This window comes from Artemia franciscana, chromosome 8 (genome assembly GCF_032884065.1).
Source record: "Artemia franciscana chromosome 8, ASM3288406v1, whole genome shotgun sequence".
NCBI lineage: Eukaryota > Metazoa > Arthropoda > Branchiopoda > Anostraca > Artemiidae > Artemia > Artemia franciscana.
The window spans coordinates 21082456-21109126 of record NC_088870.1 but is presented as its reverse complement, the minus strand read 5'-3'; the positions used below and the strand labels follow the sequence as shown (position 1 = coordinate 21109126).

Here is a 26671-nt window from a genome sequence, read left to right as displayed (position 1 = left end):
TAGCTTCCCTCTTTTCAAAAACGTTCTATCAAAATTTTGAAATAGCCATCTTGTTCAAAATCGTCTAAAGGTCAAATGGTTATGCCTATGAGAATGACATGACCCTCCAGAGCTTTGCAGAGAAATGCCGAATACAATCAAAACATAGTATTTGCATGCTGGTTGTCAAAAGGGTCTATCAGAAATAGCTAAGGAACGGAAGTTGAAAGTTACAGGGTATGTTGAAAAGTGGTTGGAGGACAAGTCCCATGGCCCTTTTTGGCCCACCTCCCCTAAACACTGATCAAAATTTAGCAAAAGCGATTTCGTTCAAAATAGGGAAAAGTGTAGTGACTATGGCAAATGCTGATCTTAAGTCCAATAAGGCTCTTTACTTTTCTTTGAAAACTTCTTTTTTGGGAAGTTTTTTTTTGTAAATAATTATTGGATGAGACAGGGTTGCAGGGTTGACAGCAGAGTTTGGCGCAGGCTCGAAAATCATGAAGTTGGACGATCCCATTTGTTGTTATTTATAAACAAAATTTTACAATTAAGACCAATCGAGATAACAGTTGCCATTCCTGAATCTGCTACAAATGGCAATTTTTGCTCAGTAGACGGTTTTTATTAAAAACATTGTTTTTCGTTCATACGGGCCGTGGTCCATTCTTTGATCGGTTGTAGAACTGCTGCAACTGTGATAAAAGAGATGAGAGGTGGTTGGACTGCTTTACTTACAGTTATTTAAATAACAATACGAGTTAATTATAAAATTATAATTTGGTTGTTGTTAATGAACCACTGTCGACCAGTGTAATAGATACTTGTCATACGAATGTGAAGCAGCTTGTAGAATCAGGATGGCATTTAGTCACTTTTGTATCTTACTTTTATTTCAAAATTCACCTTACATAAATTGATTTCAAAGGATAAAAAAGGTGGCAATAAAGGCATTAATGGTAAATTTGTATGTTCAATATTTGTAGAGTATGAATGTTATAAACATAGAAAAAAGTTACTCAAAGCTATTAAACGGTACTCGGATTCTACAATCTACTTTACTTCGCATGGCAAAAGAATATCATTCTAGGAAGACTTCAAAGTTATTGTTAATAAGAAATTAAATAAAAACTGAATGTTAGTATGATTAAATAGGTGCCATGTTGTGTCTTAATCAAGAACGGCGAATCGAAAACGAAAAAGACAGAAAAATTAGAATTAAAATTAAATAAGTAATTTTCTTCAAGACTATTGCATGAGTGTACATTTCTCGTTAGTGAGCTGAAGATGACGATCTTGATCGTTTGAATAATCTGTTTCTATGGAATTTTTTTAGTAAGGCACGTACGCTTGCGTCAGGAGTGGGATGGGTTGTAATTCCTTAGTGAGACAAAAAATGAGTTGAATGGCCCATTTGAAAAAAAGGTATTTGGTAGAAAATTATTGGATGTAGTTAACGAAGGTGTGAGATATAGTTGAGATATTTTTTATGCCCAACAAAAATTTCATTAATGGTGAGCCTCTTTTATAGTCTTTTCATATATAAACTTCTTTGTCATAAGTAAAAGTTGAATTGTTTAATTTTGTGATTATATCATAAATGTGTTTGATTGCTAAGTTTTTTAATTATTATTTTTAACTGTCCTAATATTGGCCTAAGTGGTTGAATGATTAGTTACTGTCTGCTACTATGATTTATTTTTTTAGTATCTTGATTCACCTAGAATATTAAGTCTCACTCAGTACCTTGAGCTGTTGCACAGAGAAAGACTGGCGACCAAGGATCACACGACACTTCTCATTAATTGCTATGCCAAATTAAGAGATACTGAAAAACTAAGTAGTTTTCTATGCGTAAGTCCTTTTCATTATGCACAATATATATAAAAATAAGTTGTCTGTGTGTGGATCTGTGGATGGATCAGGTGACGTCATGTTTGTTCGCATATGACGTCTGAATTATTTCACACTAATACAAAAGAAGAAAAAAACTAAAAAAGGTAAAAACTACAAAAAAAAACTAAAAAGAAAAAAAAACTAAAAAAGCTAAAAAACTAAAAAAAACTAAAAAAAAGGTAAAAATCTAATAACTAAAAAAAACTGAAAAAAATAAAAAAAGGCAAAAACTACAAAAAAAATAAAAACTAATAAAAAAACTAAAAAAGCTAAAAAACTAAAAAAACTAAAAAAAACTAAAAAAAGGTAAAAAACTAAAAAAAACTAAAAACTAAAAAAGAAAAAAACTAAAAAAAAGGAAAAAACTGAAAAATAAAAGAGAAAAAGAAAACTAAAAAAATATGAATAAATATATATAAAAATAAGTTGTTTGTGGGTTATGTCTGTCTGTCTGTCTGTCGAGTGACGTCGTGTTTGTCCGCATATGACGTCTGAATTATTTCACACTAATACAAAAGAAGAAAAAAAACTTAAAAAGGTAAAAACTACAAAAAAACTAAAAAGAAAAAAAACTAAAATATATATAAAAATAAGTTGTCTGTGTGTGGATCTGTGGATCAGGTGACGTCATGTTTGTTCGCATATGACGTCTGAATTATTTCACACTAATACAAAAGAAGAAAAAAACTAAAAAAGGTAAAAACTACAAAAAAAACTAAAAAGAAAAAAAAACTAAAAAAGCTAAAAAACTAAAAAAACTAAAAAAAGGTAAAAATCTAATAACTAAAAAAAACTGAAAAAAATAAAAAAAGGCAAAAACTACAAAAAAAATAAAAACTAATAAAAAAGCTAAAAAAGCTAAAAAACTAAAAAAACTAAAAAAAACTAAAAAAAGGTAAAAAAACTAAAAAAAACTAAAAACTAAAAAAGAAAAAAACTAAAAAAAAGGAAAAAACTGAAAAATAAAAGAGAAAAAGAAAACTAAAAAAATATGAATAAATATATATAAAAATAAGTTGTTTGTGGGTTATGTCTGTCTGTCTGTCTGTCGAGTGACGTCGTGTTTGTCCGCATATGACGTCTGAATTATTTCACACTAATACAAAAGAAGAAAAAAAAACTAAAAAAGGTAAAAACTACAAAAAAAACTAAAAAGAAAAAAACTAAAAAAGCTAAAAAACTAAAAAAAAATAAAAAAGGTAAAAAACTAAAAACTAAAAAAACTGAAAAAACTAAAAAAAGGCAAAAACTAAAAAAAAACTAAAAACTAATAAAAAAACTAAAAAAGCTAAAAAACTAAAAAAACTAAAAAAACTAAAAAAAGGTAAAAAACAAAAAAAAACTAAAAACTAAAAAAGAAAAAACTAAAAAAAAGGAAAAAACTGAAAAATAAGAGAAAAAGAAAACTAAAAAAATATTAATAAATATAAAAAATATAAATATAAATATAATATAAATTAGCAATCAACAAAGCACCGAGACACAAATGACGACCGGGACACAGGGAGTATAAATGACGACCAGGACATAAGTAAAAAAAAAAACTAAAAAAACTAAAAAAATGGTAAAAACTACAAAAAAACTAAAAACTAATAAAAAAACTAAAAAATCTAAAAATCTAAATAAACTAAAAAAGAAAAAAAAGAAAAAAGGAAAAAAATAAAGGAGAAAAACAAAACTAAAAAACGAATGTATATACAGACCGGGACACCGGGATACAAATGACGACCGGGACACAGGGAATATAAATGACGACCGGGACACAGGGACACAACTACAATGGGGACGCCGGGGGGCACAGGGGGATATAAATGACGACCGGGACACCGGTACACAAGGAATATAAATGACGCCCGGGACACTCAAAGAGAAATCACAGACTGGAACACCGGGACACAAATGACGACCGGGACACAGGGAATATAAATGACGACCGGGACACAGGGACATAACTACAAAGGGGACGCCGGGTTGCACAGGGGGATATATAAATGACGATGGCGACTCAGGGAATGGTCGATTAGCAATCACCATCAACAAAGCTCAAGGGCAATCATTAGAATCATGAGGTATAGATCTGAATACGGATTGTTTTCCCATGGACCATTATATGTTGCATGTTCAAGAGTCGGTAAACCTGACAATCTATTTATATGCACAGACAATGGGACAGCAAAGAATGTTGTATATTCGCAAGTTTTACGTAGTTAAAAACATATATATATATATATATATATATATATATATATATATATATATATATATATATATATATATATATATATGTATATATATATATATATATATATATATATATATATATATATATATATATATATATATATATATATATATATATCTATATTCACAGGTGGGACATAGGGACACAACTACAATGGCGCGTAACTAATATGGCGCGTAACGACTTACGCGCGCGGGGGGGCTTGGGGGGGGGCGCGAAGCGCCCCCACCAACTAGGTGTTGGGGTGGCGCGAAGCGCCACCCCAACAGCTAGTATATATATATAAATAAGTTGTCTGTGTGTGTGTCGAGTGACGTCATGTTTGTGTGTCGACTGACGTCATGTTTGTCGACTGACGTCATTATAAGGATTGAGCTGTATGCGTCATGAAGTTGTTTGTCGACTGACGTCATGTTTGTCAACTGATGAAATTACATACCGGGACACCGGGACACAAATGACGACCGGGACACAGGGAATATAAATGACGACCGGGAACCTCAAAGAGAAATTACAGACTGGGACACCCGGACACAAATCACGACCGGGACACAGGGAATATAAATGACGACCGGGACATAGGGACACAACTACAACGGGGACGCCGGGGGCACAGGCAGGATATATAAATGACGACCGGGACACAGGGATTGTTCGAATGGAAATTACAGACCGGGACACAAATGACGACCGGGACACAGGGAATATAAATGATGACCGGGACACTCAAAGAGAAATTACAAACTTGGATACCGGGACACAACTGACGACCGGGACACAGGGAATATAAATGACGACCGGGACACAGGGACACATCATTAGAATAATGAGGTATAGATCTGAATACGGATTGTTTTTCCCATGGACAATTATATGTTGCATGTTCAAGAGTCAGTAAACCTGAAAATCTATTTATATGCACAGACAATGGGACAGCGAAGAATGTTGTATTTTCGGATGTTTTACGTAGTTAAAAACATACATATATATATATATATATATATATATATATATATCTATCTATCTATCTCTATTCACAGGCGGGACACAGGGACACAACTACAATGGCGCGCAACTAATATGGCGCGTAACGACTTACGCGCGCGGGGGGGGGGGGCTTGGGGGGTTGCGCGAAGCGCCACCCCAACAGCTAGTTAAAAGATATATTTTTATGTTTTGTTGATTGTTAGTGACTGAAGAAAATGAGAGAAAGAATGAGAAAAACTCTCTTTATTGGAGAATTCAATGTTTTTAAGTTACTAATTGAAAAGAATCGAGAGAGGCACTCTGTCTTGTCTATTTTTGTAAAACAGTTATGCTAGAAACCCATAACTAAGTTATAACTAAGAATATAACATAGCATAATTTAAATCCTGAGATTTAAAATAAACAAAATTTTAAGGCTCAATTTAAATATGAATAAAATATAAACGTTCAATTATGGTTTATTTAAACCCATAAAAACTCCTATTAAAAATGTTAATACACATAAAACGTTAACCACATAAAAAAAAAACTCCTACACGCATACATTTTCGTTCATTCGTACACTTACCACACTTGTGCACAAATAAATATTTACCTTTTCAAAAATTAAATGAGCAAAGCTGACGAGTCTTACTGGTAGTTTACACAGATTTCAGACCTAAGCGGATTTTTTTCTTCTCGGTTTCCCAACCTTCATGAGAGGTAGTGAAACGCTAATTAGTCTGAAGGAGGAGGTCACAGGGCTTAGTTGGCCTCTGGTGATTTTGAGCTGTAATAGGTTTTCAGTAGTTGCAGTGGTTGTAGTAGTAGAACCATTAATATATCCAAATCAAAAGCTGCACTGTAAGTTCTTTCTTAATGTCTCCGTTGGTTGTGGTATTGGCTTAACCAATTTATATTTTACCATTATAGTTTTACTATATTTAAAACTATATTACTGTATTTAATACTAAATATAGTTTAAAACTAAATTTACCAATATAGTTTTATATAGTCTTTCTAACATTAGGAATGTTTTTTAACGTTTGTTTTTTCTTTTACATCATCTTTTCTAATCCTTGACAAAAATACATTCTGCTTATGAGATTTATTGATAAATCTCGGACATTACCTTTAGTTGTCCCGTGTGCTGATTATATATTTGCAGAATATAATCGTGAGAGACTAGAAATAATCTCAACTTGTTAAAAACATGGTTCTAATTCCTTAACTTTCTAACATAGCGGTAACAGGCCTGAGAAACAATAGTGAGGCACTATAGCAGTACATACTTGAAATGATAAAGCAAAACCTGAGGCCAACATTGCTAAGCACGGTCCTCCATCCCAATTTATGCAACGCCTTCCTCTTTTCACTCTCCCAGGAAGTTCCCATTTCCTTTAAATCTTTCCTTACATCTTCCTACCCCAACCGGGGACGACCTGCTTTTCGTTTGGCCCTCGACGGTTGGCCGAAAAGTACAGTCTTTGGCAATCTGTTATCCTTCACCCTGAGAACCTTAGCTACTTAGCCTTGGCTACTTAACCTTCTCAAAAATTAATTTTCAAACCTATTCTCTCACCCGAACCCGCAAAACCCCTAAAGTTCATTTATTTTTCTTACTCCTTCATCTAGGACGCTTAAGTCATCAGAATAATCTATGTCCAGGAGAGTTTTACTTCTCTATTTGACTCCGTGTTCCCCCATTGCCGTTGCTCTGCTCCTTAGGACAAAGTCAATCAAAATGGTCCATATAAATGGGAATAGAACGCAACTCTGCTTCATCCCTGATTTAATACGAAACCAGTTGCGAACCTCATTCCCTACCTGAATCGCAGCAATGTTATTCTCGTGCGTAGCACTAATCACTTTAATGTATTTGTCTGGTATACCATACAAAAATAAGACCTTCGTTAAAGCTCTTCTATCAGCTGAATCATGGGCTTGCTCATAATCTAGTTGCGCAGACACTTCTCAATTATTAATCTAAGTGTCAAAATTCGGTCGACTCACTTCTGACTCAGACACTTCTCAATTATTAATCTAAGAGTCAAAATTTGGTCGACTCGCTTCTGACTCAGACACTTCTCAATTATTAATCTAAGAGTCAAAATATGGTCGACGCATCCTCTTTCCTTCCTTAAACAACACTGTCCTTCTCTTAAAACTTTATCTACAGCATTTCTAAGTCCAACAAGTATCCTCATACAAAGTAATTTGCTACCTATGAAAACCAAGCTAATGATTCTATGATTATCACATTCTCTTATCACCTTTCTTATACAGTGGTTTGATTAAAGTTTTCCTAGATTCGCTAAGTACCTCTTCTTTTTCAAAAATCGTATTCATAATCTTCAGTGACTTATTTCATACTTCTTAACCACCATATCTAAGAAACTCATTTACCACATAACAGCACCTGGAGCATAATTCTTTTTTAATCCTTTTAATACTGTCACTAATTCTTCCTCAAACAATATATCTTCTTATTTTCACATGAGCTATCGCTCAGATAAATCTTGTCAGAGCTCCTCCTCCTCTCTATTAAACATAAAGTATTTTCATTTATATTAGTTGCTGCCTTCCTAATTTTCTTCACTAAGACACCATCAGCGGCTTTACAAACTATTTTCCTAAAATTATTCCATCCATCCTCTACATTGTCAAATTTTAAACCCTTCAATCTAGTATTCAACTGTTCCTGGAAAGTTTGTCTCAAATTATTATCCCGGAATCTATCAACATCGTAGCTTCCCAAAGATAGTTACCCTTCCTAAGTTTCAGTTTTAAGTCAACCCTAGACAATACTAGATGATGATCTTTACTTTTAACTTCAATAACAGCATTCCTATATACCTTATCTTGTATTGGTCTTGCCACTCTTCGGTTTACTTGTGAATACCATATTAACTTATGGGCCTTTTTATGACCAAAAACTATATTGGTTATAACTTAATTCTTATACCTTTTTCCAGCAATCTCTAGCCATTAGTGTTTTCTTTTACTACACCAAATTTGCCTTGGCTAGGATACCATATACTGCTATTTCTGCCAATCTAGACGTTAAGCTACACCATATTTCTGCCTGAGACCTTGTCTATTTATTCCTGTAGCTGTAAGTATAATTAAGCCGAATCACTGCCATCTCCCTCGATCAGTTCTACATGTCCATATACTACTATGACTGGTACCCTGCACTCTTCGTCATAAAATGAGTGACTAACATTGTATGATTAATATCTTCCTAACCTAAACAAGACTTAACAAGACTTAACTGCTTGTTTATTCATCATGGGAGTTATAAAAAGAGTTAACAGATTTGTCAAGGAATCAACACCTCCCCCCTTTCTCCAAGCCCAATATTACTTTAAATAAAGGTGTCCACCCGATGATGCTGGAGATGATTTTGATCGCTTGAATGGTTCACTTAAGTAATCCTTTTTTTTATATATATATATAGAAAGACGCCAAACTTGGGTATGACGTGGAAACAGCGATCAAGATCTGTCGACATGCTGGCTATATTGATGAAGCACTTAAGGTTGCGGAAACCAATGGTCGATACGATGCAGCTTTGAAAATCCTTATTGAGGATAAAACAGAGTACCAAGCAGCGATTGACTATATTCGGACTCTCAACGTTGAACAGGTGAATAAGCTTTTGTATATCTTTTGTTTTTCGATTTTTGTTAAAAATTTTAAAAAGCTAAATTAAGTTCTACTTTTTAATTTTGCTTTTTTTTATGTGCTCTTTGATAGTTTGTTAATCCTTAGAAAATTTATGGATTGTTTTTTTTTTTTACAATAATAACAATCCTTATGAAAAATGTATGTTCAATGGGATCAAATCTTTTGAATGACCTCCAGATATCTTAGCCACTCGAATATTGATAGTGAGCCAATGGATGTTGAGTTGTTGCTTCATGATATTGTGTAAATTCATGTCAATTATTGTTGACTAAGACTAAACATCTTACCGAGATAAAGTGAGCTTGAAAAATTTGCATTTTACAACAACTCGGCAATTGAACACTCGGATTCTTTGTCATTGTAAGATGGGTTTTCTTTTACATCACGACTCAGTATGACACACACTGCGTAACTTAGCCCAAGATATTTTCTATTATATAAAATTAGGTCTTTGGCCTCTTTTCTGATAATGAAAATGCATTTCTAGTTGGCAACGCCGATTCCTTAATTAGTAAAATAGCATGGATAACCGTTACGGAGTGGTTGAGGAAAGAAAAACTACAATACAAGGTCAAGAAGGGATAATGTTTTGTTTGAGTGTATTTAGTTTTAAGAAAAGGGGATTAAATCTCCAACGCTCCACCCTCAGCCATGGCGGCTCTTATCATTAAACTTTTTTATATTCCATTATTTTTCTCTTAAAGACACTTTTAGGAAAAGGGAGATTTTTTTTCTATATTTATGTAACTGTAGACACCGTAAAAAGGCTTTCTCATATTAGGAGGAAATTCCTAGTGAGGAACAGATGTTATTTGTTTGCTAATGGCAGTAGTTGAGTGGTGTTACGGTTCCTTTTCGCTATTTAATAACTGGTGGCTACTCTTCTTTAAATTATTTAAAGTTTTTCTCGTTGTTATAATTTTTCATTTCCTATTTATTTTAATTTGATCAATATTTCTTAGTTTTTTTTTATATTTGTATTCACTTCAACAGGAATATTGCTTATGTTTTTTTTTTGAAAGGATAGTATTTTTTTGAAGTTTCCTCGGTATGCTTTACAAATGGTAAGGTTTATTTTAGAAGTTAGCTTTTATTAGTAATTAACTATAAGTTTGTTTCCAAAGTATTTTCAATTGGCAAGACACGGAAATTTCTGTTTAAAAAAAAGAAAAGTAGCAGGAAATGTGACATACCAGAAGAAGAAGAAGAAAAAAAAGAAGAAACAGGAAATGTGACATACCAGAAGAAGAACAAGAGAAAAAAGAAGAAGAAGCAGAAAATGTGAAGTACCAGAAGAAGAAGAAAAAAAAGAAGAAGAAGAAGTAGGAAATATGGAAACTACTGGCATGTTTAGTGCAAATTAGCTGTGAGAACCGGTGTTATAAACATCATCTCCAAGTTTTGCATCTTATTGTTTATTCATGTTGTGTATTGCAGGTTGATTCAGCATTGCGCCAGTATGGATCAGTCCTGATTAATCAGTTACCTGACCTTACTACCAGACTAGTCACTGATCTATGTGTTAAATTCCAGCTGACCGACAGCGAAAATTTGGTAAGCGAATTCAGTCAAAGCAGATAACGCTGTCTAATTTTTGGTTTTTGCATTTGTGCCAGTCACAAGAGTTGTTCTATTGTATGCGTCGGTGTTAGAAGTGAGGGTGGAGATTCAAATTTTAGAGAACTTAAAGTTGTAAAAAGTATCAAAAGTGGAATACGATTATTAAAATGTGGTATAAATGGTTTTCTTTATAGTATTCACATACCCCCCATCCCATTTTATTCATAAACCCGATTAAAAGTGTTGTTAAATTTTAAAATATGTGGCAGGTTTAATACAAAATTTTTTTGGGCTGTGGTTGAAATTTAAGCTAGGCGGGATTTAATTAAAAAAGGGATGTGTAGTAAGATTATATATTCAGGAGGGACGCCTGTTACTCCCGGTTTTAATTCCTTAGACAATTCTTAGGTGAAGGGGGTTCTTCTTACAACGATCGTATTAATGGGCAAGATATTAGTTTGCAAAATTGAAAATAGTTAAGCAATTTCCGCTTCGTTGCGTCAATTTTAGGTGGAGAGACCATATTTTCTTTTCTTTTTTTTTTAGTGGCTATTTTAACTTTTTTTATGCTTTCTTTTTATATAGTATCTTTCCGGGTGACCTTACTATGTTGCAGGTTAAATAATTTTTTTCCGCCTGTGTTATACAACACTATCTAAATAATTACCTTAAGAGATCGAATAATCGTTTTCAAAAATATAGAACGATTTTGAATCTCACCAAAAGGCACTTCCCGGTGCATTTGGGGAAAAAAGGGCGTTTGGTGGATTTGGGGAAAAAACTAGAACTTTCAATTTCCAATCAAATGAGCCCTTTCTGAAGTTTATACGAGCATCCCTTCCATAAGAACCGTATATGCCCTCAGGGCATAACTTACAACGCCAGATCCGTGCCCTGGGGGGTTATGTCGACACCGGAGATTTTGTTATCTGGTGTTTGCACTATTTAAAAAAAATGGCTATCTCAAAATTTTTATCGGATCAGTTTGGGGAAAAAGATTGCGAGGGGCTAGTTGCCCTTGGATCTCTTTTGACTCTTAAAAAGTGATCTAAAACCTTTAATTTCCAATGAATTGAGCCATCTCTGAAGTTTATACCAGCATCCCTTCCATAAGAACCAGATATGCCCCCAGGGCATAACCTAAAACGACTGCCCCCTAGTCCTGGGGGGTTGTGTCGACACCAGAGTTTTGTTACCTGACCTTTTAACTATTTTTAACAAAATAGCCATTTCAAAGTTTTTATCTGATGCATTTGGGGAAAAGGGCGTGGGGGGGAGGGGGCTAGTTGCCCTCTGATCTCTTTTGACCCTTAAAAAGTGAACAAGAACTTTCACTTTCCAAACAAATTATCCCTCTCTGAAGTGTATACGAGCATCCCTTCCAGACCATATGCCCCAGGGCATAACTTACAACGCATGCCCTGGGCCCTGGTGAGTTGTGTCGACACCAGGGTTTAGTCATCTAACCTTTTGACTATTTTTAACAAAATGGCCATCTCAAAATTTCTATATGATGCATTTAGGGGAAAAGGGCATGGGGAAGGGAGATCACCTGCCCACCGATAACTTTTGACTCTTAAAAAGTGAACTACAGCTTTCAGTTTCTAATCAAATGAGCCTTCTCTGAAGTTTATAAGAGCATCCCTTCCATAAGAACCATATATGCCCTTAGGGCATATGTGGTTCTGGACAAAAAGTCCAGGGCTCTTTGCTCTGGACTTACGGTTTCAGCAATGAAGTAAGGTTGCACAGTTTTTAAGTCTTTTTCAAAAAAATGAGTATTGTCAAGTTAATATTTTCTGGCCTCTGGTGTAGCAATTGCTGCCACAGCGGGAATAAAAACAGGCTTGCTTGCAACAATGGACGCTCAGCCTAAGGACATCTCCAGAGGGATGTGTTGTGAAACTGACGTCGCTAATGAGCTGAAAATTGACAAATTACTAATAACCCGGTATTGCTATCAAAACTGTATAGGAAGTTCAACTCATCTTGTTTTTGTCACAGATTCGAAAGGTTTGCTATTCAAGACTGTTTAAAGTGACTTTGCTTGGTTCTACTTAGTTTTTTACATTAGGTTTTACAAATGCTTCTGACTCTAAAACAATACAGGGATCAATTCTTCTCCAAGATGAACGAAACTCCTGTTTTTAACAGGGGTTTTTACGACGATTTCAAAATCTGTTTGAAAATTTCGGAAACCCTAGGTTTTTACATTATTTTGATAATGTGACGCAAAAAATAAACTGTTTAGGAAAGTGATCCTTAATTCAACTTCTTATGCTGAATTTAAAAATGTTGGTATATAGTTTCTCAAATGTTTATGAAACAACGGTTTATTTCTATTTTTTGTATGAAATTTATTTATTTATTTTTTTTCGAAAATGGCTCCGTGTTTTTTCAGGAAAATTGATATTCTGGTATTTTTTTTGGCCTAAATAACGATCTACGCAGGTCAGAAGTTTCATAAAATTTGTTAAAAGCCTCAATTTAGGAAAAATATTTATGTAAGTGACGTCATACTTAATATCACCCCCCCCCCCAAGAGTGAACGTTTTTATATCTAAAACACATATGACATTATAAAAGGAACATAGCTGAGTATAAAATGCCAAGTGGAATTAGTCTATTTACCGAAGGCATTTAGGAGAGTAAGTAGAGCCAGTAAAGAGTGTAATTATACTCCCTAGAGGACAAATGAAGATATGGTATTAAAGAAACAGACATTCTGTTAAGTGCTGGTTATATAAAAGCAGTCGGTAAAAATGGCTAATACGTAGGTAAGTGGGTTCCTTGACTAGCCCCCTTTTTAAAAATGCAGAAGAAAGAAGAAAGACTGACAATGATATACATCAATGTTAAACTTAATAAGTTTATATATGAAACTATTTTATTATTAGGTCATTTGAGGCTCGATTTGTTTTCTGGTCGGTATTTTGTGTATGTATCATATACGCTATTTTTTTTTTTTAGGGTTTACCGTCTGTAGAGGATTTCCTTCCAATTTTTGCAACGAGACCAGATAAGCTTACTGAATTCCTCGAAGAAATTTTATTAGTAAGTTTATTGGGGATACATTGTCCATTTATTTTGTATTTCATAGTAATATGTTTGTTATTTATATGACCTTCTTAAGATCACCCCGATGCGCAAAATTCCACTCAAGTGCTGGAATGACTGTTTTTAACATAATTTTTTACGACGATTTCAAAGTCTGTTTAAAATTTTTGGAAACCCTCGATTTTTTACATAATTTTGGTGCTCTGACGCAAAAAAATAAAATGTTAAGGAAAGTGATCCTTGATTCAACTTCTCATGCAGAATTTAAAAATGTTGACATTTATTTTCTCAAATGTTTATGAGGCATCGTTTTGTTTATATTTTTTGTATGAAAAAAAGAAGAATCATGTAAAAACATTGAACAGTAAAAAGAAAAATATATAAGTTTGAATTCAGCACAAGAATTATAATTGCGAAATTCCTTGGAAGTTAGGATTCTGCAAAATGTTTGTAACCTTAATTTTGGAAAAAAAAAAATCGAATTGTATTTTCGAATTCCCTTTTGCATTAGAAACACGAGTTAAAATGTCTTTAGCCAATATCGAACCTTCCACCTTAATGTCGCTCCTAGTGTTTCCTGTACTTTTCGGTGACGCTTCGTGAGATTTATGTCAGGAATTCGTTTGTTTTTTGGTGGGGAGGGGTTTTGGAAAGAGATATTTGAATCAGCTTTGGTATTTTGTGCTAAGCTTACACAAAGAAGAAGAAATTAGCTGCCAACCTGAAAGTTAAACCAAAACTAGACAGCAGAATCAAAAATAGTAATTGCGCGTAAATAAAATAAAAGGTCGTATCTCACGTTTTCATATTTTTAAATAAGCAAAAATAAGATTCTTTAATTTTAAAGGGGACGATTATGAGTCCAACGATCTAAATGACAGAGTATCTGTAAAGATTACGTTGTGTATCTAAACTATTTAGCTGTAAACAATATTTTGATTTTGTCTCGTTTGTTTCTTCCTTTGTTTTCAAAAGCTTTATTTTTTAATTAATTCCTTTTATCATCTTCCGAAGCCTGCCTTTGCTATTATTAGTTTAAAGTAATTCACACCATTTGATGCTTAAAATAAACAAATGATAGTAGGATTTTCATCCTGAACAAGAGGAGTAAATCTACCAGGGGCTCTCATATTTTTTTTTAGTTCTTGATGTTGAATTTAGTTTAGCTTCTCTTAAGCTTTTTTTTGACTGCCGGATGTTTAAACTTTTATGATTTTTTTATTAGGCTTTGAGATTTGACAAATTGGAATTTCAGCAGCCTAAGATTATGTGATTTTGTTTGACGTTACACTCTTATATCGACGTGTTGCTAACTCACTACATAGTCGTTCCTTTGCAACTACGCTAATAATCGAGGCTAAGAGAAAGAAGATGTTACATTGTTCTATTCTTGACCAAATTCTATGTCTAAGTCATAGAGCCAAACTCTCTGTTTAAGCTTGTTTGTGTCTTCAGCAAAACAAATAAATACATATAAAATTAACTTACACTAAAAAAAAGCCAATTGGAGCTAAAACCACTAACTTCGGATAGGATTAACAAAAAACAGGATACAAGGAAATTCATTCAGATAAAACACACGAGGATCAAGTTTTTAATGCGGGTCTTGCTTTTTGCTTTGTGTGGATCATGCTGTCTAGTCTTATAGATATTATTGGAGCTGGTTCATTGTAAAAGTGATAAGCAGCATTATCTGATATTCGTGTCAGTAACACTGACACGATGGTCAGGGTTTTAGAAATATGATGAGAGGTGCTAAACTGCCTTTGAGAAACATCCATAAAGCAAGATTCAGTAGGCCTAATGTAACGAGACGCGGAAATTTTCACAAGTTCTTTTATTTTTAAATCCTAACCGAACTCGGAAGAAAGAACTGACCAAAAATTTTTAGAAAAATTTCGAGGTTCAGTCTTTGATTAGGAAATTGGGGGACGACCACAACTACAGTTATGCTGACAGTAATGATACATATGTACAGTTTTATCTCTGTGTCCCAGTTTTAGCTGTAAAATTTTTGAAGATGCCATATTGTTCTTTTAGCATTTAAGTTCACCGCCGACTTCACTTTTTCATACGTTGCTTGAAAATTACTTATTAGTTTTCTCGCAAAACGGTGACGAAACCCAGCGTATGGAAGCTGAAGAAAAAGCACTCGAGTTACTTGACTCCACGTCTGTTAAACTTCGGTTGGATCAAGCATTGGTTGCATGTCAAAGTGCTAACTTTACAAAAGGAATTCTTATTCTGTATGAAAAGGCAAAAATGTAAGTATTATTTTTATATGATGGCCATGATTTTTGAATTATAATATGACTTTTCGCAACCTTGTTCATCATAATGCTGATGAGCAAATTGTTTTTGTGTGATAAGACCTTTCAAAATTTAAACAAATTCCCTGCTAAAAATAGATCTTGAGTCGGGTCCATCAAATACCACTATTTTCTGTGCTCTATCGATTGGGGTTGTATGTGAAATCACAAGACACAAAGGATATTCCAAAAGGACTTCATAATTTAGAATAAAAAGAAATCAAGTAAAGGAGTGATTTTTATTACTATATATATTTGGAAGTTATGCTCTTTCAGTGCACCTTAACACAATCTGTATTCAAATTGTGACACATCCCTATATCCTGTGCTAGCTTATCGATACTCGGCCCTTGCGATTTCGATCCATATGGGCTTGTGATAGGCATTTTTTCAGAAGCATTTTTCGCGCGTCCTTCATAAAATTTTGTCATCTGAAATTTCGACCAATATATTTTTGCTTGATTGTGGGAGAAGTTAATATCACATTCTATCAGTGTTTATAAGCTAAAAGTACACCTTCCCATACCTAAAAATTTTACCATAGTGTTTTTATGGTGATGTTAGCAAAAATTATCTTGGTATTATATGACAATTTTTGTGTCCCAACTCCTTTAACTTTTTTTTGTATACAAATTAGAAGCAAAACTACCGCAACTACAAATTGGGAAAAGGATATTTAAAAGCTGGTATGTCGTTCTGGCCATTTGCTCAACTTGAATGAAAACTACAGTGAATGGTATACTACTTAAAAATATGTAAAGTCAAAATGGTGCCATTCATTGATTTTTTTTTGTCAAAACATAAACTACTTTTTTTTTAAAGTCTTTATATTTCTTTACGTTAAAAACGTAAACTACTTTCTTTTAAAGTCTTTATATTTCCTTCTTAGTCACCTTAGTTCAAAACGCAGTATTTGCTGCCTTTTTACATGCACCCTAGAAATTTCAAATTGCAATTGCTCAATCTTTTTTTCAGGGAGTGTAGCCTTATTTTGGACATGTTAGTTGAACGCCTCGAGTTGAAACATTTTTGGGTTGTTAATGAAATCATTGTTCGATACAATACATATAATTTTTTTGTCGATCTAGTACATTTAAATTTGAAATTCAAAACTGATTGGGAGGGAAAGATCAGAATTTTTTTTAGGCTTAGGGTTTCAGAAACATAAATTCTCAAATATACTAGTTTTGGGGGCGAACAGGGGGAGGGGGGCTCGTCTCTTTTCTAAGTAACTCTCCCTACATAGATACAATAAAAATAATGCCAGGCCCTTCCACCTTAAAAGATAATTCTTTTTCTCATTTCATCTGTCTGCTAGTGTGTCTGCCTGACCCCAATGCATGGTGTTCGAAATATGTGATTAACATTTTAACGTTTATAATATGGCACCGATTTGATGTATTATAGTTGATATAGTCCTTTGCGACAACCGTATTTTTGTGGCATAGATAATGTGCTTATTCGTTGTAAAGTTGAGTTTTCAGTTTCTTCTACGATTTGGAATTTTTTCAAATGACGGGGGCACATTCAATATTATCTCCTACCACCGCAACCACTGTACCGAATCTGTGTAATAGTAATCTAGTAACGAATGAGCTGTTTGTCTTCTTTACATGAAGAATGAACCAAACTAGCTTACAAATGAACACTTGAGGTCGCTTGATCATATTGAAGCTAAGACATCTGTCACTGAGGAGATAAATATGTAAGTCCAAGACCTCAAAAATATTGTGGTCCAGCTTTAATTTCATTGTTTAATTTCTTGGGCCGCTAGTAGAACATTATGAGAACAAAATAATCATGGTTACAGTGATATCTGCAACCTAGTAAAGAACGAACTTCGGCCCATAGTGACCAAAACTTAAAATTGAATTTTAAAAAACTGTGCAGTATAAAAAATTGTCGTTTGTAGCTGATTTAGGACTGGAAACTTTTATCTCGATTAGTCTTAACAGTAAAAGATTGTTGCCAGAAACAAAACAAAAAATTGTGGGAATGTAAAAAAACAGACGGATACCCCTCGAAAATACTGTCGGTTTGAAACAAAACTGCACCATTAGAATCGCCATTGTCGGAAAACCCGTAGAGACTTGAACAACGGGGAAAATCACTCTTTTGAATGGGTAGTCCTGATCTGCTCATTGACTAGTTCCGTCGATCCGTCATGTTGGACGGATCGGAAACTTATAACTGACAAGTACGGTGGGACTTGCAGTGGGTGAACGAGATAGGAAGAATTCTATACATTAATTTACCTCTTTCAGGTATAAAGGATTTAAAGATGCTTAAATTCGTTTTTAATTCTAAGGTGAGACCCACAATTCATTATGGGGCATTACCAAGCAGCGTAGTTGGAATCAATACAGCTGCAATAGTTGGTATGCTCTGGTATAATAATGCCATTGAGAGACCAAGTACAGGAACCAAACATTTAGCAGGAAGACAAAAACAAAGATTCTGTTTCAGAAGAAGACAAAAAATGATATCTTAGGTCAATGTAAAACAAAAAAAGAGTTGCACCAATTGTAAATAGTCCAAACACAAATTTAGGATATATTGATTGGGAGAACACAATTTTATTGCAAATTATTAAATGCTGCCATTATTAAACAATTATTTTTAGTTTGCATCAAAGTGGTTCAAGCAAAAACAGTTCATCAGATTGGCTATTTGACATTTAAACCGTCCCATATTATGATTTGAACTCTAATCCCTGTGTTTTAAGGAGAGTTTCATCAACACTAGGCTATAGCAAATAATATTTATAACTAGCTAAATTAGTTTACGATAAACAGTACAATATGAACAGTAAGCGACAAGCATTGCTTTACGTTATCTGTATTAATAGATGCATAAAAATGCCACACAATGGCAATTATAATAACGCCGTTGAATGAAGAACCAAAAAACATTTTGGCTGACAAAACCAATGTGACGTCATTTTTGAAACCTTCTTCGTCATCTTCTATGATCCAAAGTTGAAAATTTACTGTGGATCAGTACCATCGGCAAATTTTATATATCGTCTCTTATATAAGTCGTCCAAATCCCCTCTCCAGTATAGCTTGTTATCTGATTCCTTTTCAAAAGTGGTTACAAAACTGTCGATACATTCTTTACTCCTTTAAACGTGGCCTCCTGGAGCAAGTTTTGTGAGCTTGCTAAATTCCTTGGGTTTTAGATACAAACTTAATATAACACCTTCCTTTAAATCTTCTTTGTAAGCTACTAAGGTGTCTTCAGTCCTTATTTTCTGTGCTGTTAATTCTTTTCCTTACCTTCTGATGTGGTAGCATGTGCTGTAGATTCTCCTTGATTATCGGCTAATTATGGATAATGCCTCCTATACAGCTCGTCTAAATCCAATGGAGACACAACAGCTGTGCTACCTAGGCTAAAATGTGCTCTCCTTAGAAAACTCAAATGGGAAATATCCAATTAAATTGTTTTAAACCAGGATGTACTGATTGACTGCATTTTCCAGCATTTTGGTTCTATTTTCGGCAAAATGGATGTCTTATGGCACAAAAGGACAGAAAATGGCACTTTGCTGTTTCGTGATCTATTTCATTACCATGAAAAGTATGTATGTATGTTTCGGTTCCATTCGAATCAGCCTTCTCCCAATATTCTACGAACACTAGGTAAATACGATTGTCCGTGGGATGAAAAAAAGGGAACACGTCAGCGCTATCTATGCAAAAAGGTCGTTTTCATGACAGTTCAAGAATAGGAGACTGCATAACTTCAATTTTTAGACCAATGTCATTTCATCGATGTATTTTTGTTTCGGCTGGACTTCTTTTTTTTAGACATTTCAGGCTATATCTCTAAATTATCAAAAATCATTCTCACAATGTCAAATCATTGTTCTATTGAACCCGAATGAAATTATTAATAATATTTTCAAGATAGTGTTACATGGAGAATATTTATCTCTTGACACGTTCTTTTAAAAGCATTTTTTATTTTCGCTACTATGGGCCGTGGTTTGCTTAATATGATATTTCAGCCATTGCTGCAATCATTTTACGGAATCACCATTGTTTTAACTATGAGATTGAAACAGTCCATTCGTAGTACGAAAAGGTAGTAGTAACGAAAAGTATTTGTTATATGACAAATCTAAATTAAGATGAGAACCCTAAGTAACATGAATTCTAGCTTTATCATAAAACTCTCTGGGAAGTCGATTGTGTTTAGAGAAAGAGAAGCCAAGCTGAAAATATTTCACTGTCTGGCTTTGAAGCTAAGCTCTTATGCTACATTTCTACATAGTCCACGTTCAAGTTGAGACACTTATTATACCTGTGCTCCAGTTTTTTGAAACATTTGCCTTTCATGAAACTTTAAATAAAGACTGAGACTTCTGAAAAAGCCATATAAGTTCCGTGTGGCCTAGAGACGTGGGAACTGCTTTGTTTTTCCTTTCTCTTTTGTAATTTTGCTTTTTGTCACTCAAAGGCACCCAGATCTGACAGTGAGTGTTTGTACTGTTATTTTTCCTATGCAAGCTAAAACTATCTCAATGGGCGGGAAAAACAGCTCTCTCAGAAACCTCCAAAAATCTTTGCTAACATTTGGAAAACACTTATTGGCATCTATATTATGGACAGGAAAGGTGTGCTTTTGAAGAGCAAGACAAGAATATACTTCCCATTTTTTTTTTATAGAGGGTGTTTGTTCAAAGTATTGTTTCTCATATCTGTATATGATCTTGCAAACTTTTTAATAAAAATATTTATATTCGACTGTAGGTATGATCAAATACTCGCTCACCATTTGAAAGACAACTGCTGGGAAAAGGCAGTTTCCACCTGTCGTCGCTTTGGTGTGTCTGACCGAAGCCTATGGATTAAATTACTGCACGAGAGTATCGTTAATCCTGAAACTCCAAGCTATTGCCTAGTTGAGTCATTGAACGCTGTTGGTGAGTCGTATATATCCCTTCTCTTATTTTTTTTTGCTCGAGTAAGGCTTGAAAAGAACTTTTGGGTCTATCCTAGGGTAGCGCAGTTTACCTTATTTTAAATGTAATTTTTACGGGGCAAAACCAAAAAATAGTGTAGTACTACAACTTAGTGCGTAATAAGTAGCTTTTTGGTTTGCATCTCTGTGTAACGGCTGGCAATTCTTCAGGCGAAGTTGTTATCCTGACGTCGTTCGTTTTGAGTTAATATTAAACGGACCTTACATATTTATCTGATTTTGCCTTGAGCGGTTTACACTGAAGGTTATTCCTCATTAATTCGTGGAATTAAAACTTGGCTATGTGTAAAGAAGTGCTCATTTTAGCTCCCTTCTTGGACTTGGGAATTATGGAGGCCTATAGTAATGGTTGGCAAAGAGTTATCAACTTTCGGGTCTTCGCACTTTCGTTTGATAGGTTTTGGAAACCGCCTTTTTTCGGGGGAAACATCCATGGTGATTTCAGTGGGAATACTGGAAGCTTGAACAAACGTAACCCTTTTTGGCTTAAACTCTCGGTGAACAAAATAAAAAAAAATATACAAGTGCAAAAATAATTTTGAGCAACTACAGTCTGAAGTGATTAGGTCATGTGGCACATGTCGCCATGGCAAATGGCTTTATTTTTGTTCAAGATATTAATAAGTGAAGAAATCTATATCCAATGATTTTTTATTCGTCTCCAATGGATACACCAGGACTGATAACCATATACGGTTTATCTAAACCAAACTTGCAATGATAAGAAAATTCGTGGTTTGGGGCATTGACGCCTACATTAACTATGTTTAGGTTTAATCCTTTTCACAAGGGAATTCCTCTTTAATTCACGCCAGATTTAGGCAGCGAGGTTAAAGTATCTTAATTCTGCTCTTACCTATTAGCTTCACCAGGTTTGTAAGCGAGATGGTCTGTCAAAAATCATCATGCAGCAATGCGTTGACAGGGCGAACAATCTCCCTGAAAAAGGCCTCTTAGTTCTTAAAAGGAGTCTTAATTGGTTTGAAAATTATATTATATAAAACTAGCCATATGTTCTTATTATTGCTGGTTCCACTAATATCCATCAATATAGCGAAATAAATCAACTATGTGAGCATATCGCTTCTCATTTTAAATGGTGTTATTAGTTTCCAAATAGACACCTTTCTATAATATCTTTTTGAATTAAATTTCACATTGTTGTTAATTTGATCCGTTTTGAGTAACTTGATGAATAAGGTGAAATAATTGACAATCATCACTTCCATTTCTACACCTTATTTTGTAGGTCTGAAATTTTTAAGTCATTGCTGATGTTTCGTAAAATAAATAGACTAGTGTATGCATAATTTTATGTTAGAAATGTATTATACAATAGAAGTGGAATTATGGGTAAGATTTGAACAAACATTCACTGTTTTGTTCACACAATTTAAAGATATTGATTGAATAAAATATTTTCTGTCAGCACATAAGATGAATTATTTAAAAGTTGATATTTATTTGACCTAAGGAGACGGAAAATTTAAAGGGCGAAATAAGAATATTTCAGCTGGAAAATGATAGAAATTTGGTTGCAAAATGGTAAATTTCCAAGCCACTTGAGTGTGCACCATAAGTGCGACCGTAAATTCCTGCCCCATTCAATTCCGCATATCGATTGTATTTATATTTTAGTTATCAAGTTGAAAAATAAATCTTTTACCACTAAAAATTAACTTTTAAGGCCCACGCGTTAGAAAAGAGACGTTTTCTAGCAATATCGCCATTTCTAGCAATTGTAAAGGTTTATACGTAAGTTCTACGTGAATCGATAACTAATCTTATTCAGTAGGTTTACACAATTGCAAAAGCCGGACAGGAAAAACAGTCAGATAGACTTTCATTATTGAAAAAAAGGCTTGTCAAGTAGGGCTTTTTACAAGCTACGAGACCGCTTCTCGGGTATAATTGAACATACAGTAAAAAATTTAACTTTTGTCTCAACCATATTTTTTTTAGAGAAAGAGCGGTTGATGTCTCCTTTGTTAGTAATTGAATTGCTTTGTAAGTCTCCTACTGTTGATCTTGGAAAAACGAGAGAATTTCTTTTGAGAATGCTTGTTTCGGAAGAAAATTCCAAAGAGGAAGATGAAAGAATTATCGAGGAGCTTAGAGAGGATTGTAAGAAAATCAGAGGCGAAATTAAGCAGCTTGAAGAAGGGTAAGGTGTTTACTAAATTTATATTATCCTTTTTTTGCAAAAATGTCTTGGTAATCAAGTTTGAATTGGAGCGATATTTCTTTTTCTTTTTTACGTTTTTTTCCTTTATTTAACCCACCCTTAAAGGGTTCAAAGCGTTGCGCAGGATCCCTTACTTCTACTTGTGGTATGTTGAAAGATAGATATTTTGAAACTGATGAGCCCCAACTGAAGGTTCTTAAATTTATATTTTCAGCTCTTAAATTTCCAGCCTGTTTCCTCCAATAAATAAAAACAACACAATACAGCAAAGTATTGCTTGTCAGTTATTCAGAGAAACTTTATCGTTTTTTTATTGAACTACTATAAAAAAACGTATTTTTTTTTATTCTTAACGTTGACCCAAATGGTGGAACAAATATCACGTAAGTCAGTTGTGTCAGTTGGGACGAAGAGGGCCATTTGCCCTGCCCCCCCTCATGTTTTGAAGAATACCTTTTTGGGAATTAATTTTATTAAAAATGCCTTTTTTAGTGTTTTCATTACAAAAATTGAAAAAAAAAAGATTTTGAAAAATACATTTTGTCCCACTTTAAATTTTGTTTCATTTGTTGCTACTGTGACCGTTCTTGCATGCTAACACCATTTTAGTGCTAACATCAAAGCCTACAATCGACTGATAAAAGAGGTAAGTTAGATGCTTTAACCTGCTTTTAATAGAATTTGAAAAATACTAATGCCAACGGTACCCAGCTGAACTAGCAAACGTTCAAAGAGAATTTTTTTAACTTAAATTCTGGGTTTCAGTTAAACTAAAAAAAAAATTAAAAAAAAACGTTTTTGCATGCTGACCAATGGTCTGCCTTGCGCAGGTACCGATCTCCAGATTCAATGAGTCCGGTCGAGAGTGCAATGTGTGGCTGGGGGCAAATCATCCGACGCTTCCCGTGTTTTCCCCCCAGATTTCTCCTGGTACCAATTTAGAGCTGGGTCGACTCTGGCTGAGCTTACGGGGTCACACCGTTGACTCCCATTCCCAACCAAATAGCTATTAACACCAGGACTCAGACCCCTGACTTTGGGAGTTTCAGTTAAAGGTCAAAGTTATTTGAATCTATCGGAAATTCTTTGAAAGTAGTTAGATTCTCTTCCTTTTATGTTGTGTTATATTATTTGCGTAGTAGTTAAAGAAATATTAGTAGATAGAATGTAAGCTACTTATAAAGGGAGAACTGCACACAAATGTAGTTATTATGCCCATTTGATAAGAATAAATCTCTTATCTTTGATACAATTTAAAGTAAAAGTAAAAAAAGAGATAAAAATATATGTAATTTTTTTTTAGGGCTATCGTTTTTCAAGGTTCGAAATGCAGTGTTTGTTCTCAGCCTTTAGACATGCCAAGTGTTCATTTTCTCTGCCAACATTCCTTTCACCAACGGTAAGTTTACTTCTTTTAATTCTTTTGATAGTATTTCCGCTATATCCTCTGTTTAGAAATACTCCACTTAAAGGTGCCTCGTTTAATTTCCGCATTAACGTACTGAGTTGGGTCTCAATCCTTAAGGAAACGTCATAAAAATAAGGATCAATGCCCCAAAATTCCGAAAAAAGTGACTATTGAATCCAAAACGAGTCAACTCGATCATACTGTGGGCTTAAGCATGATTCAGTAATCCAAATCCTCAAACACAACCGGGATAAAAAATGATAATGTAATCTGTGACAAAAGGAGTTTCTGTTGTTTCTTTCTTTGTATTCCCTTTTTTATCTCTAAACTTTAATTTTTCTATTATTTAATTTACACTAGCAAAACAGCGACAACAGCATGTAAATATAGTTTAAAACTAGAAAAGAAATTCTCAACTCAAATATGAATCTAAGAAGAACGCTAAACCAAGAGTGACCTACCATTTTCTTCTTATTTTTAACATAGTTTCGAAATTGCCATTTCCGGGTCTGCTACGCTATATTTTTTAACCAATCTGGAGCTGCATCTCCACATTACCATGGTAAAGGTAAGCTAAAAGTAAAGAATACGGCACTGGACTTTACAGTCCCTATGGGAGATCAGGCGGTGATGATTTCTGTTTCTTGGCCCTTCAGCCAGGAAGTGTAATGGGGGGTTGGGGGTCAACCATCCTGTGCTGTCGCACACCCTTCCTGTTTAACTTCCCCATATTTCTCCTGGTACCCATTTAGATCTGGGTCCACTCTGGCTGAGCTTTCAGGGTCAAGCCACTAACCCCGCCCTAACCAAATAATTGGGTACACTAGGATTCGAACCCTGGCCCTCTCGGACAAAGGAAACTAAATCCAGCGCACCAATCCACTCGGCTCGGATACCATGCGGAGCAAATATTAGGTGAAACGGAAAAAGGTGAAGTTTTGCTTCATGAATTTTAGTGAATATTTTTCCAGAAAGGTGTAACCTACAGGATATAAAGAGAACATGTATTGTCATGAACCTGTCAAATTTTCCCATCTGTTTATGGGAAAATAATGTATAATGTATATACATCAGTTTTTGTGAACTATGAGGATTTTTTAAGAAGGTTTCTTCAAATTAGATCAATTTATTATGTGCCTCTTCTAGGAATAAAAAGGAAAATAATGTTAATATTACGTGAACGTTCGGTTGACTCATAGTTACACAATATTTAGAGATTGAAGTTACTTATGTTAAGGGTTTTCGTTACAGAGCATAACTATGTAAGCTATTTTGTGATTCATTAAGAGTTTTTCTATCTGTATGTACTTTAAAACCTTTAATGCTACATGTATGCCAATGAACCGTGTGATCTCTGAAGCTGTTGCGCTAATGGACGCTCCTGTCTTTCTGACGTTGTATATGTTGGTGTATTTGACTGCAAGGCCATCAAATTCTCCTGAGAAGTATCTGTTTAAATAGTCAACTGTTTCCAAGTCTTCTGGGGCATCATCCCTGGGTGACCCGGACAGTTATTTGGTTTTTTTGTGGCGAATACTTTCCTTTTGAACTGTAAAGGTCTGTCAATGTATTTGCAAAAAAGTGAAACGGTTCCTTTGCAATGCATAACGGACTTTTACGTCACTTGAGGCCATGAGGAATTGTTGCATACGCAGTACGCACTCTATTGAAATCTACAAGAATTACATAAAATACAGGTATAGATTCTGAGGTCTGGAGAACCACGATGAACCACGAGATAGTTTGCTTTAAAGATAGTGCCGTAGTTTCTAACCACGTAGCTATCTGCTGCGTCTCATATAAATTGAGCACAAGGTGCGCGAAGGGGTTGAAAAAAGAAGAAAAGGACAAAAATGTTAAAAGATAGAGAATGTCACTGAATATTTCTAACCTAGACGACTTGGTGTTCGCCTATTTTGGCGCTGTTGTGGTTAAATTTCAGTTCGCTTGTTTATGAATATAATCCAAGTTTTCCTATGTTAGATTTGCGCTCTGTCAGTACTTACCCGCTGAACTGTTCGAGCCGTAATGGTTGATTCTTCAGAACATATCTGGTTGTTTTTATTCTTTTGAAGAGGTAACTAATATTGCCAGTAGATCTACCTGAACAACATCGAACAAAGCGCACATGCACGTGAAGGGGCTGGTAAGCTTCTGCGAGGTGAGATCGACGAACTAGCTTGAAAATTCCCTCAAGGATCAGCTCTTATTCCATCTTAAGAAGAGCTTTGTTCACAAACCTAAATTCAAATTGGAGCTTGTCCAACGTGCAGCATGCTTGCATTCATTTGCCTATGAATGATTTTGGTGGAGAGAGTGGCGGCCAAACGGTCACTCACAAACTTGCTTAGCAGCTCATGTCACCTCGCTCCCTTATATGAGAATAGAAA

At 34.5% G+C, this 26671-nt stretch overlaps 1 protein-coding gene across 2 annotated transcripts in view; it reads left to right on the top strand.

Moving 5' to 3' along the window:
* Positions 1 to 26671, top strand: part of LOC136030128 (vacuolar protein sorting-associated protein 11 homolog) — an 82536-nt gene that overhangs the window by 35540 nt on the left and 20325 nt on the right. For both annotated transcript variants that reach the window (XM_065708811.1, XM_065708812.1), the window contains exons 9-16: positions 1687 to 1833; positions 8544 to 8732; positions 10211 to 10327; positions 13304 to 13387; positions 15431 to 15654; positions 20457 to 20629; positions 22651 to 22852; positions 24177 to 24272. In XM_065708811.1, the coding sequence (XP_065564883.1) occupies positions 1687 to 1833; positions 8544 to 8732; positions 10211 to 10327; positions 13304 to 13387; positions 15431 to 15654; positions 20457 to 20629; positions 22651 to 22852; positions 24177 to 24272 (1232 nt within the window). The remainder of the gene's footprint in view (positions 1 to 1686; positions 1834 to 8543; positions 8733 to 10210; positions 10328 to 13303; positions 13388 to 15430; positions 15655 to 20456; positions 20630 to 22650; positions 22853 to 24176; positions 24273 to 26671) is intronic.